The 23547-nt window shown below is 40.6% G+C and overlaps 1 protein-coding gene across 7 annotated transcripts in view; it reads left to right on the top strand.

Moving 5' to 3' along the window:
* LOC126235770 (uncharacterized) overlaps positions 1–23547 on the top strand; it is a 272353-nt gene that overhangs the window by 203646 nt on the left and 45160 nt on the right. For 6 of the 7 annotated variants that reach the window (XM_049944566.1, XM_049944568.1, XM_049944570.1 and 3 more), the window contains 2 exons: positions 1855–3524; positions 12982–13224. In XM_049944566.1, coding sequence (XP_049800523.1) covers positions 1855–3524; positions 12982–13224 — 1913 coding nt within the window. The remainder of the gene's footprint in view (positions 1–1854; positions 3525–12981; positions 13225–23547) is intronic. The other variant, XM_049944571.1, reaches the window with a different exon arrangement.

Genomic DNA, 23547 nt, shown 5'->3' with positions numbered 1-23547 from the left:
CCTTTGCAAGAAGACTCTTGGCATAGTCGCTAAAGTGCGGAAGCTACGGTGTAGCAGGCGGTCGCAAGCTTAAACAAATGAGAACCTTGAATGCCTGGTTAGTGAGAAGCGGTGCAGGGGGGGGGGGAACAGACCCTGCCTCTCTCTTGCCCTTCAGCCAGCTTACACCCATGCTTCGTGTTTCTGCAAAATCAGAATTGACACATGGATCATTTTTACCTTATGGTGTAGTGAGACCTGAACTCAAACCTTGTGATACTGCCAGATTAGTCTCTGTGCTCATTTGAAAATAAGAAAATAATGAGCTATGCACAACACAAAGCAAAGTGAAAAGCACAATACGTTTAGGGATAGCCACCTCAACAGTTGATTGATGATGTTGGCAATGACATAAATGAGGTAGTTCAGGCCTGATCTCTACTTGTACCTTGTGCAACAATAGTTATTTGTCCCATCACAGATTCCTCCTTTGCCATATGTGGTATGTATCTTACACATGCCATTTAACCTACTCCCTGTTTGATGTGGCACTAAAGTGTAACTTATAAGTGCACTTGTACTTTGTTGAATTCTTGAATAGGCGTGCTCTTTATTTTGCAAACATATTCTTACAGGCATTCTGTTCCCAATTTGGTTTTGCCGGATGATGTACAGTACGAATAATTGAAAAATGTTACTTTCTGGTATTTCAATGCAGAAAAGAAACTCCTTGTAATAAAATTGTACATCAGGATAGTTTGCTATGAAATAGCATTTATTAAAGAAATTTGCAATTTGAGGCAGAATTTGCGCCTACATTTATTGCAAATGCAAATTTTTCAGGCCCCTAATTATTGCAGTTGCCTATTACAGCCAGTATGGATGCATCAGAAACGATGCAAGCATATGACATGTATGTTTTCTCTGACAGATTTCCAACTCGTGTTTGTTAACTACCTACTCAGAGTGGCTGTTGCATTGTGGGTCTAATATGTCGTTTAAGAGGTAAATGCACTACTTTTACAATAGCAGTATAGTGTTTCATATGTTTTGGAAGTTGGTAACATTTTCTCTTCTAAGAAAAAATTGTCTTGGTTGTAACGTGGTTTGCTTCATTTGAGCGCACAGTACTTTTCCTCAATAACCTATAAAATTAAATGGAAATACATGAAGCATCAGTTGGATACAGAGAGTTTTATCTGTGGTAAATAAATGATCTCTATTCCCTTTTCATTTTCATGTACAAAAAACTGTGTTTATTGTTTTCTTCGTTGGTTACAATTGATTTAGGAGCCATAGTCATCACCTTCAGCCATGTAGTGCAGGAATGTGGCTAGACCTCAACTAACTGGTTGACCTGTTTGAGTTTATGCGGATGAGCATCCATTTTTTGTGAAAATGTGTTCTAGTTAAGTGTACTGATATTCCGGAATTGTGCTCTCATATAATATCATTTTACAGACACTACTTTTTTTTCTGCTGTGTGTTATTACTTTAAATGTTTCATAGTAATTAAAAATGAAATGTTAAGAATGCCTGTACAACAGTAACATTCAAAATAATCATTGTATTTCTAGCAGATGGACACCTCACCTGAAGCATTTTAACTATAGACACCCAGCATCCATTTTATAAGTTTTGATTACTGACTAGCATAATACTAATTAAGTCATTGAGGACAAATTTAAAAGGGTAGCTAAACTAAATTGAAATTCTATTTGTGAAAGAATTTGGTAGTTTATGACCACACTTTCTTGTGAAATAAAGTTCTTACCTTAGGCAGCCAGTAATGCAGACCAAATAATTTTGTTGAATAAATACAATATATTTAAATATTGCACTGACAAGTTAAAATTTTTGCATTTTTGTTTTCAGATACCAGCTTATTAACACCAAGTGACATGGGTCCAAATGAAGCCAGCAGTGTATCAATGTCAGTACATCATCTCACTGTTCCACCCCCACATACTAATGTGTCTCCTCTTACTATTCCTTCTCACTGTCCTCCTCCAACACACATACCTCCCCCACACTCTCAGTCTGTTTCCCACAGTGCACCTTTGTCTCTTCATAGTGCATCATTGCCCCATGTTTCATTGCCACCAACTGGTAGTATACTCTCACATAGGCCTCCAACACCGATTGGACAGTTATCGACACACAGACTTTCACCATCTACTGGGCAGCCACAAATACCATCCCTGCCACCGGCACCACTTCTACCTCAATGCCCACCTCCTCAGCTTGGTACTCTGCCACCCCATGGTCCTCCTCCTCCCCTTGGACCTACACATGGCCCCCCTCCTCCCCATATACCTCCTCCACCACATGCTTCCCCTTTGTCTCACTGCTCATTGCAATCACATGGACCACCTCTGCCTCATGTTCCATCTCTTCCACATGGACCAACTCCTCCCTGTGGTCCTCCAATGCCAAAAGGCCCCACTTTTCCTCAAGGCCCTCCTCCAGGTAATGGAGGTCCCGTGCCTCACAGACCACCTCCACCTCATGCACCTCTTCCATCACATGGACCTCCTTTGCCCCACGGCCCCCCACCTGCTCTTGGGCCTGCTATGCCCCAAGGACCGCCTCCTGTTCATGGACCACATCCACCTCATGGTTCCACAATTAATGTGCTACCTCCTCCAAATACACCTGTGTCTCATCATTGTCCACCACCTACTCATGTCTCATGTTCTAATTCAATCCACGTGCCCCCTGTACCTTCCAGGACATCACCTCCTCATGGACTACCCCCCTCACACTGTCCACCACCATCTCCTCACCATGGAAACACCTTCTTGCAACCTCCACCTCAAATCACTCCTCCGCCACATGTCACACTGAACCATGTCGTACCTAAAATGACACCACGTAGAAATAAAGGCTCACCATTATTGCCAACACCTCCTCTTTCACACGGACCACCTCCATCAGGTTTTATCCCACAACCGGATGCTATTCAACACGGGCCCCCGCCTCTTCCATGTGACCCTTCAGATATGAGGTCTGGAGATAGGCATAATTTACCATATCATCGTCGTATCTGTGCACTTCCTCCTCCATATGGAGACAGAGATTCATCACCAACTGATTCATCCATACAGCCCCCTTACAGCCAAAAACCATCACACCTTTGTTATAGCCCCATACAGACACCGCCATATCACCATGCTCATCCTGTGTCAGTTCCTATTCAGCAGCCCTTCACCCCAACACCTCCTCCACCATTACTTCCTCCTCCAATCAGGTTGCCACCAAAATGGAAATCAGCCAAGGATGCTGAAGGCCGTGTTTATTATTACCATGTGAAGACTAGAGTATCACAGTGGGAGCCACCTCAGTGGACTCAAATAGAGCAGCAACCTGATTCAGATAGCAGCACTACATCAAGTGATGATGAAGAGGATGATGATGATGACGATGATGATACAACAACATCTGATGAAGAGGAGGAAGAGGAAGAAGAAGAGGACGATGAAGAGGAAGAGGAAGTGGCTGATGAAGAGGAGGAAGAGGCTGATGAAATTGCACAGGAAGATAAGGTAATACATATGCATATATAAAATAAACCTCTCTTCTCAAATGGTGAGTTAAGGATAAATGGAACCAAGTAGTAATGTAGTAGATACGTATTATAGCAGTAACAATAGATGTGTTATTTATTTATTTATTTATTTATTTATTTTAAAGGCAATCTTTCTTCCAAAATCTGTGACAGAATGTCAGAAACAACAATTTGAGTTATGTTGCACATCATCTTTCATTGATGAGAGTGCTCTTAAAACATATAACAAGCAGAAAAATAAGAAAAAAAAATGGGAGTAAAAAGGATAATTTTGCTAAAGAAAGGGACTAATATAATATACATATGCTGAGGAAGGAAAATAGGAAAGTTTGTAAAAAGATATTGACCTGAGAAACAGCTTAAAAAACAAGAAGTCAGTCCTTTCCTACCACTTCATTTTGTGCCTTATGTAATCTCTCTCCCCCTCCCTCTATAGTGGGCAGTATCCAACACCTCTGTGCCCACCAAGATGCTATATTTATCGCTTAACACCATCCTGGCATCTCTAGCACTTACCTAATGTCCTTACCTCTTGTGTGTCATCCTGTCTGTGTTCAGAAGACTGTTCTCATGTCCAAGAGAAAGAGGAGAAAGAAAATATTTACTGAAAAACGTGAATGGGTTCAGTAATAGCTTGGGGGAGCTTAAAGTTACCAAAAGAAAGGCCTGTATGGTATGCTTATGTTTTAAAAGTGGCTGGTTTAAAAGTTTTACATTCTTCTGTACCACAAGTATACTTCAGAGACTGGAATAAATGTGCCGTGACACCGATGGGTTGTTGGCAATTCCTTAATCCACGTGTCGCTGAAAATTGTAGTGAATGTGGTTTATTTGGTATCTTATTAATGCAGATACTCTCAAAGATCCCATTAATATTAGATTTCCTGCAGTTTTTCCTATTTGTGAAATTTATTCGTTTCCTGTGCTTTGGAGGTTCAATAAAACTTGTCCCTGGGGATGATTTATTGAGAACTTAATATTTTTGAGAGAACTTTGCCATTTGAGTAAAAGTCAGGTGTTACATTTATGCTCAGCCATTTTGTTGTTCTCATCCTCTGACCTTTCCTTTTGTTTGTTTGCTCTCACATAGTGAGAAGTTGATACAATACTTCATTCCATTGACAAATTACCAATTGGGGTACATTTTTCAGGCAAAGCAGTCTTTCAAAGGAAGTCCCCAAAATTGGTGATATGGTCATACCAAGGAAGCCTATCCTCTACTGAAATGATAAATATCATTTTGCAAAAAAGTATTTAATAAATAAGTAAATAGATTAATAAATGTTAATGTCGAGAGTTTCCAAGTTTATTTTACCATTCAAATCCAGTGATATGCAATCTGGCCAGCAGTATGCAAGATGAACCAACAAAAACCTATCTCAGCTGTCTGCAATCTGACGAGTAGGATGTAAGATGAACAAACCAAAACCTACCTCAGCTGTACTTTCCTCTGTCATATAGCATAGAGAGAGGCTAATTACTTCAAAAATTTGACATCCAGTGCCCACAAAGACAATAAAACAATATATGGAGAACTGCAGTGTAGGACGGTTGCGGAAGACAAAGAAATTTGTTTGTTACTTCAAATATGTTTGCACTAAGTATTATCACAAACTTCACAACAACTTTAGGGCAAACTTCATGGGTTGGAGCATGAAAATCAAATTATGAATTCTAGATTCCATTCTAAATTTTACTTTTATCGGGCATAATTCTACTATACCTCACTTAAGTTTTATGATTTATCAAAGTTACAAAATCTCATACTTGTTTAAAAAAACTCATCACACTTACAGAACCTCAAAATGAGAGTTATGAAATCACTGAACTTGTTTAAAACCCTCAACAAAAATCCTGTCTTATTACAGTTTCTTAATGATTTTTTTCTGGTCACAATTAGATTATGTGGACTACATATAAAAGGTCTGCTAGCAGCACACAAAGTGGGGATCCAGTTGCAAAACACAGCTTATAATACTAGGGATTTGCTTAGGTGGCAAGTAAGTTAGAGTTTCTGACAAATGAGATGCCGACCTTCCAACAGTACTAATGTAGGAAATCTTCACAGGAAATGGAGACAGCTGTTATTCGACTGTAGTGTAGCATTTTACTGCCATGTAAATTCAGAGGTTCTGACTTGCATGCTTTTTCCAGTTACCTGCAGTATCATCGTAGAAGCAGCTGAAAAGGAAAAAAAGTCATGAAAGACAGCTGTCAGACATTGACACAATGTGTTCAAGTATACTTTACAGGTCACACACAAGCAGGTGCATTGAAACATATAAGAGATTTGCTAAGTCTAAGTTCAAAAGTGCTTTATCTGATAATACTGTCTATCACATTTGTTATCAGAAAATATATTAATTTTCTGTATGTCTAAACCTCTCTTCTCAGATGGAAAGTTGTGGATGCATAGAACAGAGCAACAATGCAGTGTATACATATTATAGCAGTTGTAATAGCTGTGTTGTTTATTTTAATGGCAGTAATTTTTCCAAAATCTTTGAAAGAATATCAGAAAAAAGCAATCTGAGCAATTTTGCACATCAAAACACAAATGAGATGTGTGGTGGTTTTTTGAAAGGTGAAAGGATAAAAAATGTATGTAATGTGTGCATACAAAACAGACAATAAAAGAATAGAACCTTTTGAATTGTGGTGCTACAGAATAACGCTGAATTTTAGCTGGGTTGGTTGGATTGGGAATGAGGAGCTAGAGGCTGAAAAGGCCATACGCTTAATTTTGAGATAACAGAGAATGTGTAAAAGTAGTGATACATTAGTAGCACATGCACCTGCTAGTCGCATGGAACTGCAATACGACAACATTAGATCACATAGTGGCACACAGTGTAGAAGGGCATCAGCTTTGCAGCTGGTGTCATTTAACAAGGGCCAGATGTCTACAACGGACAGGCTATTGTCCATCATAACAATCCAGTGGGAAAGAAGTTCTGTACAGAAAATAGTAATATCAAGGTAACATGCTTAAAAACATATAAGGCACATAGGAAACTTTACAAGAATGGCACAAAGGTAACATTTAAGCAAAATATTCAAGCAAATCAGGAGCCAGATGTGGCAAAAACATGTAACAGAATCATCAATACGACCAAACAATAGAGTGGTGTAGAAAATAACAACACTATTTCCCACCTAATACTTAAGATAAAATTTGTTCTTAATCTGTAGACTGTAAATTGTACATAGGGTATGAACATAAATTGTAGCAATGTAAACTTATCAGTTGCTGTGTAACAGTTTTGGTGCACACTGGCTTTTGTACCAAATGATTATCTCTGAGTTTTGCTGCAAGCTGTTTCTTTTCTTCAAACAAAGTTGCAGATTCGGCTAGAGCAAGGTACAGTACTTCACAGTCTGCTTTGCACAGATATTTATGATTCTTTCCATTTTGTACTTTTATAGGTGACACCACTGAGATGGAATTTATATAAGTTGTTCTTTCAGGTTGTTCAGTTTCTTTGAATGTTCTTACCTTGTCAGTATTTTCTTTGTGCACTCCAAAGAGTGCTCACTGGCAAAAATGTACCATCTTCTGTCGCACTCATGTCACACTCATTCAAGGTAAACTGTATTCCGCATGTGTCTATTTATTGTCTGCAACTTCATTTTGTGTTAATGGATGTACTGAGAAAATATCTCCTCTTCAAAAAATCTTTCTTCACCTCCATTCAAACAATTTTGCCAGTATTAAATGATATTTTTTCGTTTTGTTTAGCCTTGACGGTATGGTACATATTCAGTGGGTTGTCTGAACTTGATCACTCAGTCTGGACTCCCTCCTCACCTTCTTATGGGGGGGGAGGGGGGGGGGAGACTGCCAAAATGGTGGATGTTTCCCCCAATTTGGACTTATCGACTTCTGGTACTTGGAAATCTGGTGCATGGAGCCATTGCGTAGAAGGGCACTGAAATTGTGGCAATGCTTCCAAACCACTTCAAATGTGAACTGGTACTTCTTTCCCCCGATTTCCAGTTCCACATTTTTCGAACCTCTTGGATATACTACTTTTTCCCAATTGACTCAGGCAACAACACAGCAGTTGTAATTCTTAACCATGAGTAGATTTAATGAATACTGATCAGTGATACAGGTAGTCTTTCTGCCATTGGTTTTACCTTGCTGCATGATGTTTGCCACCCTAGAAATAAGAAGTAAGAATACTGGATGTGCTTTGCGGAAGGGAGGTGCAGTGACAGAGCTGCTCCCGTTCCAATTTCCCATATTCCCATTCCTTTGAACGCATCGGCAACCTATTTGGTTTGTTCACTGATGCTGTAGAGATGGACAATTTGCTCTCTGATGTCTGAACTTTCAAGAATAGGCATATGCCAGTGCTAGGCACTCAGGAGCCTTGTGATATGGGTATATGCTATGAGCGCAGCACACTTTGACAATGAATGCAAATCTGGTTGGGGGAATGTCCTGGTGGAAGACTGGATGAATTGGCAGTCCTTGCATAGAAACGGAAGTAGTATGGCCTCCCTTAGTGTGTTTGTCAATGCACACTTCACCTTAACATCTTCCTGTGGGTCAGTCCTGCAAATTAATACATCTACATGGAGAGCATCTGCTTTGCTGAGTAGTACTTCACTCCTTTCGTTATTTTCCCATAGTACATATGTACAATGCAAAACGGATCTTACCCTGTCAGCAAAGTGCTCTAAATCCTCTCTGGAATATTGGTGTAGGGTGCAAAGTTGGTCCATAGTAGCAAACATTATGCTTATCTCCATTCCTGTCCACTAGCCATTTTGCAAAAATGTCTAATTCTGTGATATTTCTGAGCCCTTCCACTGAATTTACGTAAGCCTGTTCTTGTAACTTAAGGTTGGCGACTCGTACCGACACTTTGTCACTTCACATGGACAGTTCCCCTACACCTATTAAATTTTGTATGAAAATCTGGACATTGCCACCTGGTTTACCCACAAAGATCGGAACCAGTAGACATACTGCAACATCAGTTACAGGCTGGGACGGAACCAGCTATGCGTACTCTGTAAATAGGGAAGCAAAGTCAGCTGCAGGCACAGTGCCGCCTTGTGGCATCTCATTTACTACTTCTTTAAAGTACATGTGGAGTTGATCCAGGCTTGCTTGCATGTCCAGCTGTCCCTGTACGTGGTGGTGTGCATCACTTTAAACTATACACTTCGAAACAAACTGAAAGTCTCTGGCAGCATCTCTTTGCAAAGTCTCTGGCAGGATCGGACCCTGGCGATGTTTTCTCCCTAAAAGCAAAGCTCACAACATACATTTGTTCATTGACTAACAGTGTCGAAGCATTAGACAGTAATAAAGCAGCGGTGCCTGCCGACGAGGTGGCACTTGGTCATAGTACCTGCAACGTGGACTTATGTGCAGGTGTGAGATGCGATGAGTGATGTTCGACTGATTTGCGCAGCAGCAGCAGAAGCAGCAGCAGCAGCAGCAGCAGCAGCATTGGTGATAGCAGCTCTGGGTAGAATACAATGGGGATCCTGGAATAATCAGCCCAGACTGACTGCACTAAGCACTTGTCCATTGTGTCACAGCACAGAGCCAGACAGACCTGCACAATGGTTTCATCCATGTGCTCATGGCTTAGTAATTTGTATGTGACACCTTAAAGCCGAAAACAGGGCGAACCCACCATCCTCCTTCTGACACCAGTTTGTACACGCCCTCGGGGATCCAGTCCAGATTGGAAAGTGGTGTAGGCTTGTAATTAATATACAGTACTCAAGTTTAGAAAAAGAAACCATATTTGTTTATTTGCTCATGAGGATTATATGGTGAGGATTGCCAGGGGACAAGAAGAAATAACAAATAGCCCCATACCATCTTAGAGGAGAAGGGAAAATGCCAAAGTAAAGGAACTAAGCCATTTAGTGTCTGCTCTAGGTGGCAGTTCAGAATAGAAGAGATAGAGGTTTGTTTTGGTCATGGCTGTGAGAACTCTTTGTCTCATAAGTCAGATGATCCTGACATATTTGACTGTTAAGGTGGCTTTGCTGATAACAGTTCGGCCTGTTTTGGCATGATCCAGTCGATTGTTGTCACATCAGCTGAAAGGCGACAGATGGAAAAGGCAGACTCTTTGTAAAATTTAAATAATAAAAGTTACGTTTGGCCCTGGGGGCAGCTTGTACATTTGGCTCCCTTAAGGCTGTATGCCTAATCTGTATAAGAAGGTAGTAGATTCGATTTGGACTTGTGTTGTTCCATGATCAAAGCCACTTACAACAATCCCTGAAATGTTGGGAGATCATATTACGGCCATGACGCCGTGTGGAACACAGAAGAATTTTATAGAAAAAAAAGAGAAACAGCTCTGAGCATCCAATTACAAGAGTAGTTAATGTTTAGGGCTTCCATGTTATTTTAATAGTGAGACTGAAGTGACATGAATTGAGGTGAACACATGTAGTAATTTTTAGTGAAGGTGAATGGGAGACTTAGATTTTATGTAAATTGAAGGTGGGGGGGGGGGGGTAAGGGAAGGGAAGCGAATGTCAGTAGAATCTGGATATTGGAACACTATGCGGAATCAGCAGCAACAAGTGAAAATGTGTGCTGGGCCAGGATTCGAACCTGGGGTCTCCTGCTTACTAGGCAGATGTGTTTATCCACTGTGCCACACGGGACACAGTGTTATCACTACTGCGCAGACTATTTTGGCACACCTCATGGCCGATCCGCATTCCCACCGAGTACCACCTCATCTACTGTACCTGTTCATTCCCCCCATGCTCGTTACTCGGAGATTCCAGCAGGAGGTTGGACTTACTGATTTACTTGTGCATCCACACTGAAGAAGGTGGATCCATTGCCCATCTACGTGATGCATGATGTCTGTTCCTTTTCAGTGCATATGCACAAGTATGTCTGGCCTCCTGCAGGAATCTCAGAATAAAGAGCATGGAGGAAATGGACAGGAACTGTGGAGAGGTGGCGCTGGGTGGGAATTTGGATTGGCCGTGAGATGTGCTGAGATAGTTCGTGCAGTTGCGATAATACTGTGTCCCGGATGGTGCAGTGGTTAACGCACTTTCCTAATAAGCAGGAGATCCCGCGTTCATATCCCAGTCCAGCAAATGTTTTAAATGTTTTCATTCATTGCCATTGATTCCACGTAGCTCGTGGCTTTGCGGTAGCGTTCTCGCTTCCCACGCATGGGGTCCCGGGTTTGATTCCTGGCGTGGTCAGGGATTTTCCCTGCCTGGAGATGACTGGGTGTTGTGTCGTCATCATCATCATCATCATCATTCATCCCCATTACTGTCAGCGGTCGGAGGAAGGCAGTGGCAAACTACCTCCACTAGGACCGTGCCTAGTCATCGGTGCAGGTCTCCTGCATCGTCCCCTAGCTCCTCGAAGTATGGAACATCATCATCATCATCATCATCATCAATGTCCTGATGCAGCTGATATCAGTAATCCCCCCCCTCCCCACTGCCCTCCACCTTCAATTTATATATAATGTATCACAGCTGCGGTCTGTTCTTTCAGACGTGTCCAAGGGAACAGACACCGTGCACCATATAAAAGACTTAAACTTGTTGGAAGGATTTTAGGAAAGTGTGGTGCATTTGTAAAGGAAACTGCTAAGATAGTCCTATTTACTCTGGAATACTGTTCCAATGATTGTAGTCCATATCAACCACAGTTGGTAGCAGCCATTGAAGGGGCATGTAGAGATGTGCTGCTGAAATCATAACTGCTAAGTATGTACAAATATCTACTCTGGAAATTCAGTGGGAATATTTGGAAGAAAGTTGAGGTTGCTCTCTATTGAATAAATCCAGAGAATTAATGTAAATGTAGGCTTCTGTGACTGTTGTCACAGTCAATAAAATTGCGGCCTCAAACCTGTAAGAATTTTATTGACCAGAGAATTAATGTTTGAGGAAACAAACTGCTGCAACAGTTATACTGTCTTCATATCATATCTTCGGTGAGGATAATGAGAACAAGATATGATAATTAAGGCACCTTTTGAAGAATATCTTTTCTTGCTCTATGCCCTACTGGAATAAGAGAGAGAGTTGCTAATATTGACATGAAATACCACCCACCCTCTATTGTACAGTAGCTGTGGAGTAGCTGTCAGAGTAGTATTGCCAGTTGTCAACAGATAGCAGAGCACTACAGTTTTATTAGTGAAATGACTAAAGAGAGTACTAATACCCACTTGTGTTGCATGTTAGTTTAGGATGAGCAAATATTTTAAATTTAAGCTTCAATGAAATGTTGAGGAATACACGTAATCATATATGTGTGCTAAAAATTGTAAAATGTTGCTATCGTGTAGCATTAACCAAAGAAACTTTAAAAAGACAATGCAGCCCCTATTGTGTACAGGATGATGTGAAAAAACAAGACAAAAGCCTTCACTCTGTTATTTGTTTGATAACAAAAAACATACAAAAGTAGGTTTGTTATGATTGTAAAGTGCATTGACAAATATGAATGCAAAAAATAACTGCCTCACTCTCAAAATTTATGCACTGTTTTTAATTTCAGTTTTAGTTACATATCAAAATCTTTTAGGTAGTACAAGTGTTGGATTACATTTGCAGGTATCTTTGAAGTGTCAGTGTTCGTAAACGGTATTCTACAGTTTGGTGCACCAGCCAAATCCTACATCTGCGATTGATGTTTCTTTTAATTACTTGTTTGTAATTGTGTCATTAACTCATTCATGACACATCAAATGGTATAAGTTCTAGTATGGAGGGATGTGAAATGGATGATTGAATAGTAGTAGTAGTAGTAGCAGCAGCAGCAGCAGCAGCAGCAGCAGTGGTAGTAGTCTACCTGTGCGATATTTATCACTACACTGAAGTATATATAGTTTACAGTAATTGTAATAGACAGCTCTCACAACACAGAAAAAAGCCACTACTTTGGAAAAAGCCATTGTCTTTACCAGTTACACTAGTTAGCTTTTGTTTAAATAGTATTACTGGTTACTTTATATATACTTACATGTACTACAAACATTATTCTTTATAGTGTTAATAAGTATTTGCAGCCTCTGAGTCCAGATTTCTCTTATTTGATAGGTGTCACTAATAAAGTGTTCATTTATATTTTTATAAGTGCCTGTGCAATTCTCTAGTAGATACCTGCAGGCTCTCTGATAAAAATTTTTGTATCAGAATAAAGAGATCCACTCTGAACCATACACCAGCAAATGGAAGGGGAGATTCTTGAAAAGTGCTGTACAGGATGTTCCTTTATCTGCTTTATTAAATATTCTTTTTGTTTGTTTTAACATTATGTTATTAGTCCATATTTTATGTTCGTGATCTCCATTTTTATTTTAATTTGGCCTCAGTTTGACAGCTGGAGCTTCTCGTGTTAACAGCATTCTTTTATTTGATATAAATTATACCTCAGGTTTTTGTTTTATTAACAATCTTAGACTGAAGATTGCCAGGATAATGATGATGATAATGAGGATGACGATGTTCCAATGGAGGAAAAAGATGATACACATGAAGAGAAAATAAAACCCACTGCTCCCACAATTGGAGGTGTGGGTGGATCACCTCAAGAATTTTCAGGAGCATTGGAAGAAGAAGAGAGTGACAGTAGACTATGTCTAGATGATGATAAAAGGAAAGAAAAGAGACGTGAGGGCTTGGTGCAAGAAAGGATTATCAGTGTGAGTATGAAATGTTTGTTAGTTATAAACAGCGAATAGCAATAAGGAAAATCGTGTTGCTGAGAAGATGATTCGTTACCATTTGAACTGGATAGCTAGTTGTATACTGCAACTGGTCAGGTAATTCATCATATTGATTGAAACAGATCAGTGATTTGGCTTTGTCTTTCACTAATTATTGAAAAGAATTGTGGCCTTCTCTGAAGCATGACTAAGATGATGGCTGTGAGGTACATGTGGATTGGACAGGAGGAATGTACATGATTAAAATTGTTAGTGTGTTAGTTCAAACATCTGTAGTTAAATGTGGACACCATCAGTAGGGATAGCATATACAACAGGTAAAAAAGACAGGATTCATGATGGGAGATCTTCAAAGAGCATATAATGTCTACAGGTGTATATTCATTGTCCTTTTCTCATGGATAACTAAAATGATTACCTGGTGTACCAACAGCATGAGTGTCCTGTGTCTAAAACATGGATATTATGCATAAAAACACAAGTATTGTCCAATAATATTTAGCTGGGGCACTAATTGTGTCATTTCCTGCTTGAATATTGCAGTGGATGTATGCGACAATGAAAAAATAGCTGCCACAGTACTTTTGTAACATCACCCTTCTCTCTGATCAGTTTAATAGCTTATGACTACATGGTAGAGTGCCTTATGATTTGGAAATAAGATGTCCAATGTTTGAAAATATACCATATTGCATTGATAGTGTGTACCACTTGCTGCTATATTGATAGCTCTCGTGCACTTGACAACAATTTTGATTGATATGCAGATCATAGCACAACTGAAATAATTTGGAGTGCTCACAATTGCATTAAAATTAAAGACAAAAGAATGACATTGTTGCTAGTCCAAAATGGACTAGTTCTTAGTAAGTTTATGTAATTAATTTGATAGTGTACAAGTACTATGAAATCAGCAACTGTACATCATGTGTACTAAGGGGCAAAGCTGCCATCAACAAGAACGCTGAATTGAACACCACAGTACAGCTGTCCACTCCTGGTAGCTGAGTGCCCACCCCTGGTAGCTGAGTGGACAGCATGACAGAATGTGTCCTAAGGGCCTGGGTTCGATTCCTGGCTGGGTCGGAGATTTTCTCTGCTCAGGGACTGGGTGTTGTGTTGTCCTAATCATCATCATTTCATCTCCATTGACGCGCAAGTCGCTGAAGTGGCGTCAAATTGAAAGACTTGCATCCGGCGAATGGTCTACCCGACGGGAGGCCCTAGTCACACAATGGCAAGTACAGCTTACTCACTTGTGACAAAATCAGTGGCTCCCTTTCAGAATAGATACTGCCCAGCAGTTTCGGAGAGGGGAAGTATACTGTGATTTATGCTGTTATTCCTAATAAATGAACTGTTACCACATGACAGTGCAACTGAGTTAAGGCATAGAACTGTTTACTTACAAAAATGTGCAGATAAATCTATCCTCACCCACAAGATTGATGTGAAAACTGCACTTCTTTGTGAGGTGTGCTCCTATTGGAGGTGATACGTCCTAGTGTTCTTCTGACTTTTGAACTGAGTTAGCTAGTGAATTACAGGGAAAACTAACAGTTTAATGAACTTTGAACAATGATGCAACTTTAGCATTTTTCACGTTAACAGCCCAAGAGGTGAAAGAGATAGTGACAAATAAAATCTCTGGACTGACTGAGGTTAGAAACATGATTTTTGGATTTGTAATCAGACACCGTCCAGGCCACACCTTCAGACACACTACCTAAACTGATATAATCATTACAAGCATTGTCAGAATTATTAATGAAACTCTTTCTCACTTAAAATGATGGAACAGTTCAAGAGCACTGGACGACAAGTCAGCACTGGACAAATAGAATAAAAACCACAAACTTAGTAAAAGTCAATAAAATAACCTAAGTACCAGATTCTTCATCAATAACTGCTTTATGTTCTTTTATAATTTTAAGAATGAAGGTCTCTTTAATCAAACAAATTAATAGTGAGAACTACGAAAGCATTTCACGAAAATTTGATGATGTGCTGTTTGTTACCATCCATGGAGTGCCTCTCATTTGAACACTGGTTAATCCACATGCTTCATATCGAGGACCTTAGATCCATTCATGAAAGTGAATTTGTATTACTTCCACTAGAGTGATTAACAATATGCAGTTGGTTAACCGTTTAATTCCTTCTCTTGCAGTAGTTGTAAACTTTTTCTGTAATGCATTATCTATTCATATACTCTCTTACAATTGTTCCGTGCTTATAATATAGTTTCATTTCTAAATTTTCTTATCAGCTTTCTGTAAAATATGTACTGACTTATTTCGTGACCGAGTAGCTGTGGCTGAATGGTCCCATGGAACCTGATAGCTAAATCAATATAAAGGGAATGAGAACCACAGAGTTAGAGCTTCAAGAGTACCTCGAATAAGCATTTTGTTTCTTCTCCAAATAGTTCTAAGTATCCTAGTCTTGACTTTTCAGTAATACTAACATGTCCCTAGAAAGTGACTTACAGTACAAATTTTAAATATATGAGCATGAAAAAAAAAAAAAAAAACATTAGCTGAAATAACATTTTAAATTCGTTTCTTACAAAAAGATGCAGACTTTAATATATAAAGAAATTTTAAAAACGTGTAAAAATAAATGATATCTGGGTTGGAGTATTATGACCTTGAGGCTGCTCAATCCTATTGAAACTTTGACCATTGTTCTAACTTTTTATTATCGCGTGGGTCCAGTGGTTAGCACATTGTACTCAAGATGGGATCAGTGGCAGCTTACAGCACTAGTAGCCTACATGTTTTTACCTGCATAATTAGCCTCGGTAGCAGTGCCTTTGTTGAATCTGGTTGAAAAGTTGATGGTAGGAACAAGCTACTATCAACAATGTAGTCCACACCTAAATTTACAGTTCACACACTTTAATTGCCCTTGGATGTTGAATGAACTATTGTTTATGGCCAGTTTGATTCTCATCTATTTTAATTACAGTACAGATAAATAGTTTGCACACATACTACACTTTATTGATGTCCTACATGATTGTTCCACTGCAGTTACCTAACACTGTCCACATTGTCCACAGAAGTACATATGTGGAAAGCATATGTAATTAACACAGTCATGGAATAAAAGTCTTAAAATACTGTCCCCCAAATCTATCATATTAGCATGAACATGATATCCACAGTAATTATTATTAGGAAACAAACACAGTTCATAGTCTGACCGAATTGTCGCACTTTACAGTAGCTATTATTGAACTTACTAGATGTTAATTCACTTCTCAACTGCCTACTGTCCGCTGTAAATTGTGCTATCTTTTCCATCAAAATCCAAACACTGTCGATGAAAATAATTACAAGTTCACAGTTAGTCATTAAAAGCAGCCACTGAATCACTGAGTGAACTCCCAGAATGTAAAATTTAGACAACACTTGACATATTTCCAGACTCGTTATTTTGTACGTAGGTTTTGCTCATTTCATAACTCACCACAGAATAAAATGAAATGGCTTCCAATATGCCTCTTTTATAAGTTTATGATAGTTGAAATTGAAGTTTCTGTTTCTGCTTGCCTGATTTTCACAAACGACAATTAAACATGAATTTTCAAATACAGCAATAGTATCTGTTGATTTGTGCTGGTTAGTGTGTGCAAATACGCAGTTCTTTTCAGTAACAATGCTTTACCTAAAATCATTTATAACTTCAAAATTGATTGAATATAAATGTTGTGAATATATTTTCATTGTTGATCATAAAAATACTTAATGTATTTTGTTGCCTTTTTTATCTACTGTGTCAGCAAGTCAGTAATGGGATGTATGTTTACAAATGAACAGTGATAATGAGAGCTGAAATTACTGATGCTTGACACAGCATCCGCTGGGACTTGGACTACCCTTGGTTTCCTCTTGGAATTAGCTCTCCACCTGATCAGAAAGAAAACAACACATAACAGAGTTAAGGATGCGATGACACTTGGCACAGAGGTGCTCAAAATGATCATTATTTACCGTTGCCTTTCCCTATACTGAGTGACATGTTGCACAAGCTGTTCGGCTGATATGCGTCCCTCTTGCTCTAAAATGAACTGGTTTACCGATCTCAACAGACCTGGCTCCAGAGCTTGATTTAACAAGCTCAGATTCTGCCTTGGCAAAAACTCTAAAGTGGCTTCTGGCCAGTACAGCTGTGGCTGCGTAACATTCAATTGCATGACTCCTGAAATTGACACTGGCAAGTGGAAGGTTGTTCCTATTATGTTCAGTTAGTTCCATTGATTAAAATTCCACTCCCCTTGAGCTTTACACATTTCACTTCTGCAAATACTCCCTGCTCAAAACAACTTGCTACTACTATCAAATTCTCGTGTCCCATATTTGTAGCTTCACACATTTTTCTCCAACATTCACTGTTTCTGATTCAAATTCAACACCGATTGTGTGACTACTTTCACACTTAAATTACATTATATGAACTAGAGCAATAAACTCAATTTTCCTGACCCAGCACTGTTGATAACAAAAAATTTAAACAGGAAATCCTACGACTCTGACATCGTTCAACACAAATTTACTACAGCTTTGCCGCAAAATTTACCCCCAATGCAGTTATTTCTCCAAAACTGTGTTTGATTTCTCCTTCAACAACACTCCACACACATCAGATGCTACACTTCCCTTTTCAGTGACTTGAGGACAGGGATCACCGTCCCTCTTCCTCCCTCTTCAAAAAGACTGCTGCCCCTAGCAGGCTCACAATACTTGAAAACACATATAAAATACAATGCCTAATTAATCTATGCAACCCCAATGATACATAACCAGAAAACAACAAAAACTACAAATACTCTACTACTTTCTAGATCGCAAAGGATATGGTACTTCATGCTGTACTGTTATCTTCCTGGTTTTCTCTGTGCTTAGCACCTCTCTTCACTCTCTCTTTGTTTCTCTTTCCTTCCTGTGACATGCCTAGAATTACATCTAGGCAACCCTTAAATGTCCGTCATCTTCCTGCCTTTCCAAAGCCTTCGTATTCACCTTTTGTAGCGGTTTCCAAACATCCCGAATTGTTCTCGTGAATTGACCTACACACTTTTGCATTGTATGCATATACAATATGCTTCAAATACTCGTCGTCCCACTGACAGTGATGAGAATCCACATAAAAACTCAGCATCTTCCCTAAACTCAGCATCTTCCCTATTGTTCTGTGTACCTGTTCTGTCCCTGTGGATGCAATACGCTCGTCCTCAATTTCTTTACGTTCAACAATTTACACAGCTTCTTCATTAAATCTGACATGAAGTTGGTCCCATGATCAGTAATTATTGTCTCTGGTACACCAAACTTCAAAATCCAGTTGTTTACCAATGCTTGCGCGACTATTGCTGCTTGTTGATTTGGCATAGCCACTACCTCCACATACCTCAGAAAATGATCTATTATTGTGAGAACGAATCTGTTCCCCATTGGTGTTTGCCTAAAAGGTCCTAAGACTTCGATCCCTAACAAAGAAAATGGACATGTCGCTTCAGTAATCTTTGTAGCTATACCTGTTTCCAACTCAAATCTGCTCTCTGCGCACGTGGTATACAATTCTTGACATAATGATCAACATCCCATTTCCTACCTCTCTCCACCAATATCTCTCTGCCACTCTCCTGTTCATCGCTCTACACCCTCCATGACCAGATAACACATCATCATGTGCTTCCTTTAAAACCTCATCTCTCAGCTTCGCTGATACTACTAACCCTGGCCCTAACTTTGTTTCCCTGCTCAGAAGACCATTGTACATATTAAGTTGTGGCTGTGTCCGATACAATTTACAGTCATTGTCAGCGCCCTGTAATTCTTGCCATACTGCTAGGTCATAACTTACGACTTCTACTTTTGCCACCTTGCTACTTGGTGCATCCACATTACCGTGCTTCTTCCCTGGCTTGTGCACCACCTCGTAGACAAATTCACTAAGCCTGACAGCCCATCTAGCAAGTCTAGCGGACGGATCCTTCAACCCCAACAACCACTTCAATGCAGCATGTTCTGTCACTACCCAAAATCTTCTCCCTTATAAATAACATTTAAAATATGCAGTTCCATAGATTATGCTAAGCATCTCCCTCTCAGTTGTTGAGTAATTCCTCTCTGCTGCATTCAACTCCCTAGATGTATAGGCTACTGGATGTTCTTTTCCATCAATTTCCTGACTAAGAACACATCCTAATGCTTGATACGATGCATCGCATGCTAGTATAAACTCCTTTTCAAAATCTGGAAACACAAGAACCGGACTTGATGTTAACACTTCTTTCAGTTTGTCAAACGCTTTCTGACACTCTTCTGGCCACTCAAATTTCACACCCTTCCATAACAATCACACCAACGGCTGTGCTAAATCTGCAAAACCCTTCACAAACTTTCGATAGAAATTGCAAATTCCGATGAATGACTGCACTTCCTTAACTGTTTTCGGTTCCCGAAAATCCCTTACAGCCTGTACCAACCACGGGTCTGTTTGTTTGCACTCCTTCCTTAATGATAATATGACCCAAATATTTTACTACTTCTAATGCAAAATGGCACTTCAGGCTCAACGTCAAACGAGCTGCTCTTAACCTCATAAAGACTTCCCTTAACCGCTGTCTATGTTGCTCCATACTACTTGAAAACACTAAAATCTCATCCAAATAGACCAAACACTGCTGTGGTTTCAAACCCCTCAAGACAGCCTAACAACCTCTGAAATGTTGCAGGAGCGTTTTTCAAACCGAATGGCATTCTGGTGTACTGGTAGGTAGAGAAAGTTGTTTTTGGACGATCCTCTGGAGCCACCTCTAACTGATGATAACCACTTGTCAAATCCACCGTAGAAAAGTACTGGCACTGTCCTAAGTGATCCAAAGTCTCCAATATGTCTGGAATGGGGTATGCGTCCATTATGGTCTTATTATTGAGGTATCGGTGGTCACCTGTATTTCTTAGGTCCATCCATAGATTTTTTTAGGCACAACGACAATGCCCGCTCCCCAGCAACTATTTACTATGCTCTATAATACTGTCCGTAAGCTGCTGATCAATGAAATCCATCACAATCGGCTGCAAATACCTCGGTATTCTGTATGGTTTATGGTAAATAGGTGCTTCATTCCCTGTTGGTACCCTATGTTGAACTAATGGAGTTGCTGGTAACGACCCTTGTGGAAAAAAACAAATCCTTAAATTCCCACAATAATTCTTCCATATGCACTCTTTCTCCTCCTTTCAATGCTTAATTTTGTCACACAATGCAGTTCTATCGGCAGTTAGTGGTTGATCACTTCGCGTACCTCTTCAACACCAGTTTTTGTTATCTGGCACATCCAAATTTGCTACTAAAACTCCATTATCCACGTTCACGGGAACTACTCACCCGTCGTTCCCCTCCTGTACGCGTACAACACTACGTTTCACAAAACAACCCAATGGACCCAAAACTTCGTTATCCTCCAATGGTTCAATAACACATACTGTATTCCACAATTACCCAAAGAGACTTCCCGGTGCCACTAGACACACATTCATGTGAATTAAGCCTTCATGCTAAAGTACGTGGTTCAGTTGGTTTGTTCATTATGTTGAACGCCCCTCGCAACAGCTCTGCATTGACAACAGTTTCCCCTAGCTGAAATAACATTCCACCAAGTTCCACAGTTCATTGTCCAAGGTCAATTTTGGCATGATGCTGACACAAGAAATCTGCTCCTAGGATCATGTTGTAGCCCTTGCTTACCCATGGTACTACCTCCATCCATGCATTAAATCGGACTTTCTCTACTCGAAAGTCAACTGTCACCAACACCAAAGGTGTGACCTCCTTATTCTCCACTCCACGCAACCTACAACGTGGCGGGTCTAACTTCCTTCATCCCATTATATTCTTAGTAGACACTGACACTTGCACCCCTGTGTCCAACAAAATCTTAAATTTTCCTGTGGACCCTACCACTTAACATTCCACTTCTGCATATGTATTTGTAGCACTGAAATTGAATGGGAACTTCCTTAGATGGGTCTTGGGTCCCCTCTGCTGTTTAACGCTTGTCCACCCCTACTAACTCCACTTCTCCATCCTCCACGCTGCTGATTTCCACCCCTTCCTCTATTTCTCGGTGGCTGGGTTCATTGCCTCTGCACATGTCCCATACGACCAACTTCGACATTTCACACCTACTGTAAACACTGTTTGCCTCTCGTGTACCCCTGTTGCCACGTCTATTTCCTCACATTGAATTGCCAGCTGAATGGCGAAATAAAAATCTTTTGGAGTCCCTTCACGCACTTTCCGTGACATATGCGTGGGTAACCCTCCCAAAAATACATTGAGTGCCCTTTGCTCGGCCTCCTGCAACAGAACACCATTCGCCTCATCGCTCTGATCCACCCCTAAGTATAAACATTAATTTCCCTTATCCTGCCCACAAATTTCCCTACCATCTCCTTCTGTCTCATCATCATTGTACTCAACCTCTCCCTAAAGTACCTGGCACTATTCTGTTTCTTGTACCTTTGTAAAAGCCCTTCCTTTAACTGCTTAAACTGTCTTGCCTTCCTTAAGGCTTCAGAACACCTTACATATGTTTTCACTTCACCCGTTAATCTAATCTTGGCTACATGTAACAACTGTTCATCAGACCAAACATTCATCACAGCTGAAATTTCCAAGTCCTCCACAAACGAATGCAAATCCTCAGACGCCTTGCCAGAAAATGGGATAACCAAACTCGCAGCAGCTAGATCAATCTCCTGCTGCAGCATCCTAGGCAACAACGACTGATCCGATGCGGTTTCCCGCTCACTTCTAGATGTTAATTCACTTCTCTACTGCCTACTGTCCGCTGTCAATTGTGCTGCCTTTTCCATCAAAATCCGCACCGCTTCTGGTTCCGACACACCTTGTGTCCTTGACTTTGCCATTGTGTTGCTTTCATTCCCAGTTATCCCCGAAACAAAACATTTAAGTACAAGAACAACCTGATTTCCTACAGCTCCATATCATCAAACTCAGTATCATCATAAACCAATACAAAAGTAATCAAATGCCACGAAAAAAATAATAAATCTTACTGCCCCGAATACACTAACACTTACTCTGACAACAAAAAATACTATGCCCATGCAAAACATCTACAATGTGGCACCTGGCAGATAATACTCAAAACACAAACAAGAAAGAAACCGTCCAACACTCAAAAGAAAACTGGTCAAAACTCACCACATCTTGTGAGCGTAATGCAAGTGGTGGGCTCGAACATCGTACTGCACAGACGACGTCTGCTATTCTGAGACCGAATGTAGTGGCAACTTCTGCCACCGAATGTATCAGGATGACCAAATGCAGCGGGAAGAGGTAGAATGCACCGTATTAAGACTCGTCCGAGCTTTCCAAATGATTTATTGTTTCCAACCACAGTGCCCTCGTACACCTCGGTCTGCGTCACAGGGCCCTGCACTGCTGAGGAAGTGGCCCGTGCAACGCAATGCTGTGTCGAGCCTTGTACGCCAGCGGAGTCATCAAGATGCCAGCAGTTGACTCAGCAGTCTGTGTCCCCGCTGACTCAGCGCCGCTCGGTGTGAGTGGCAGGCGGCTCGCTGCGTCCTTCCTCGCTGGCGTAGCTGAGATCGTGGCGACCACAAGCGTCTGCGATCTGGCGTCCGAATCTGCGGCCCTCACCCCAGGATGCCTCTGGCGTGCATTGGGAGCCAAGAGGACTGCCCTCGGTAGCGAGCCAAAAAGTGGCCTGCCGCTGGATGGCTGGCTACTGACCCCTCGTAGGCCTCAGAGGGTCGAACCAGCGACCCACCGTGGACTGAACATGGGCGCGCTATCTGCTGCTGCTTGTAGCTGGTGGTGTGAAAATGCCCCACTGTGCAGGAGAGCTACCACACTTGAATGAATCTTGCTAGAAACCCGCACCTATTTATACGCGGCTGTGTGCTTCGGTTTAGCTAACATGCCGCTCCGAGTCACATACTCATAACATCTAGGTTGCACCAGTGGGAACCCTTCTGCCTTTAACTTGCGCCACGCAAACCACTGCATTTACTCTTTTCAGCGGTTCGACGGCCCTGTGGCCTCCATTCTACTATGCAACCGCTAGTCAGTGTAACTTACTGTCAACTGGCCCGCGCCTGGCTGTTAACTTGTGAGCTCAGAATATTGCACAAAACTAACTCTCCCTATCCTAAACTGTGGTGCCGCTACAATATGGTTGTTTTTAGCTCATACATTGCAGGGAAAGAAATTTGTATCAGGTATCAAAATTTTATT

The sequence above is a fragment of the Schistocerca nitens genome, chromosome 2 (genome assembly GCF_023898315.1).
Source record: "Schistocerca nitens isolate TAMUIC-IGC-003100 chromosome 2, iqSchNite1.1, whole genome shotgun sequence".
Classification (NCBI taxonomy): domain Eukaryota; kingdom Metazoa; phylum Arthropoda; class Insecta; order Orthoptera; family Acrididae; genus Schistocerca; species Schistocerca nitens.
The sequence above is the reverse complement of the archived record's forward strand: the minus strand, read 5'-3'. Positions and strand labels throughout refer to the sequence as shown.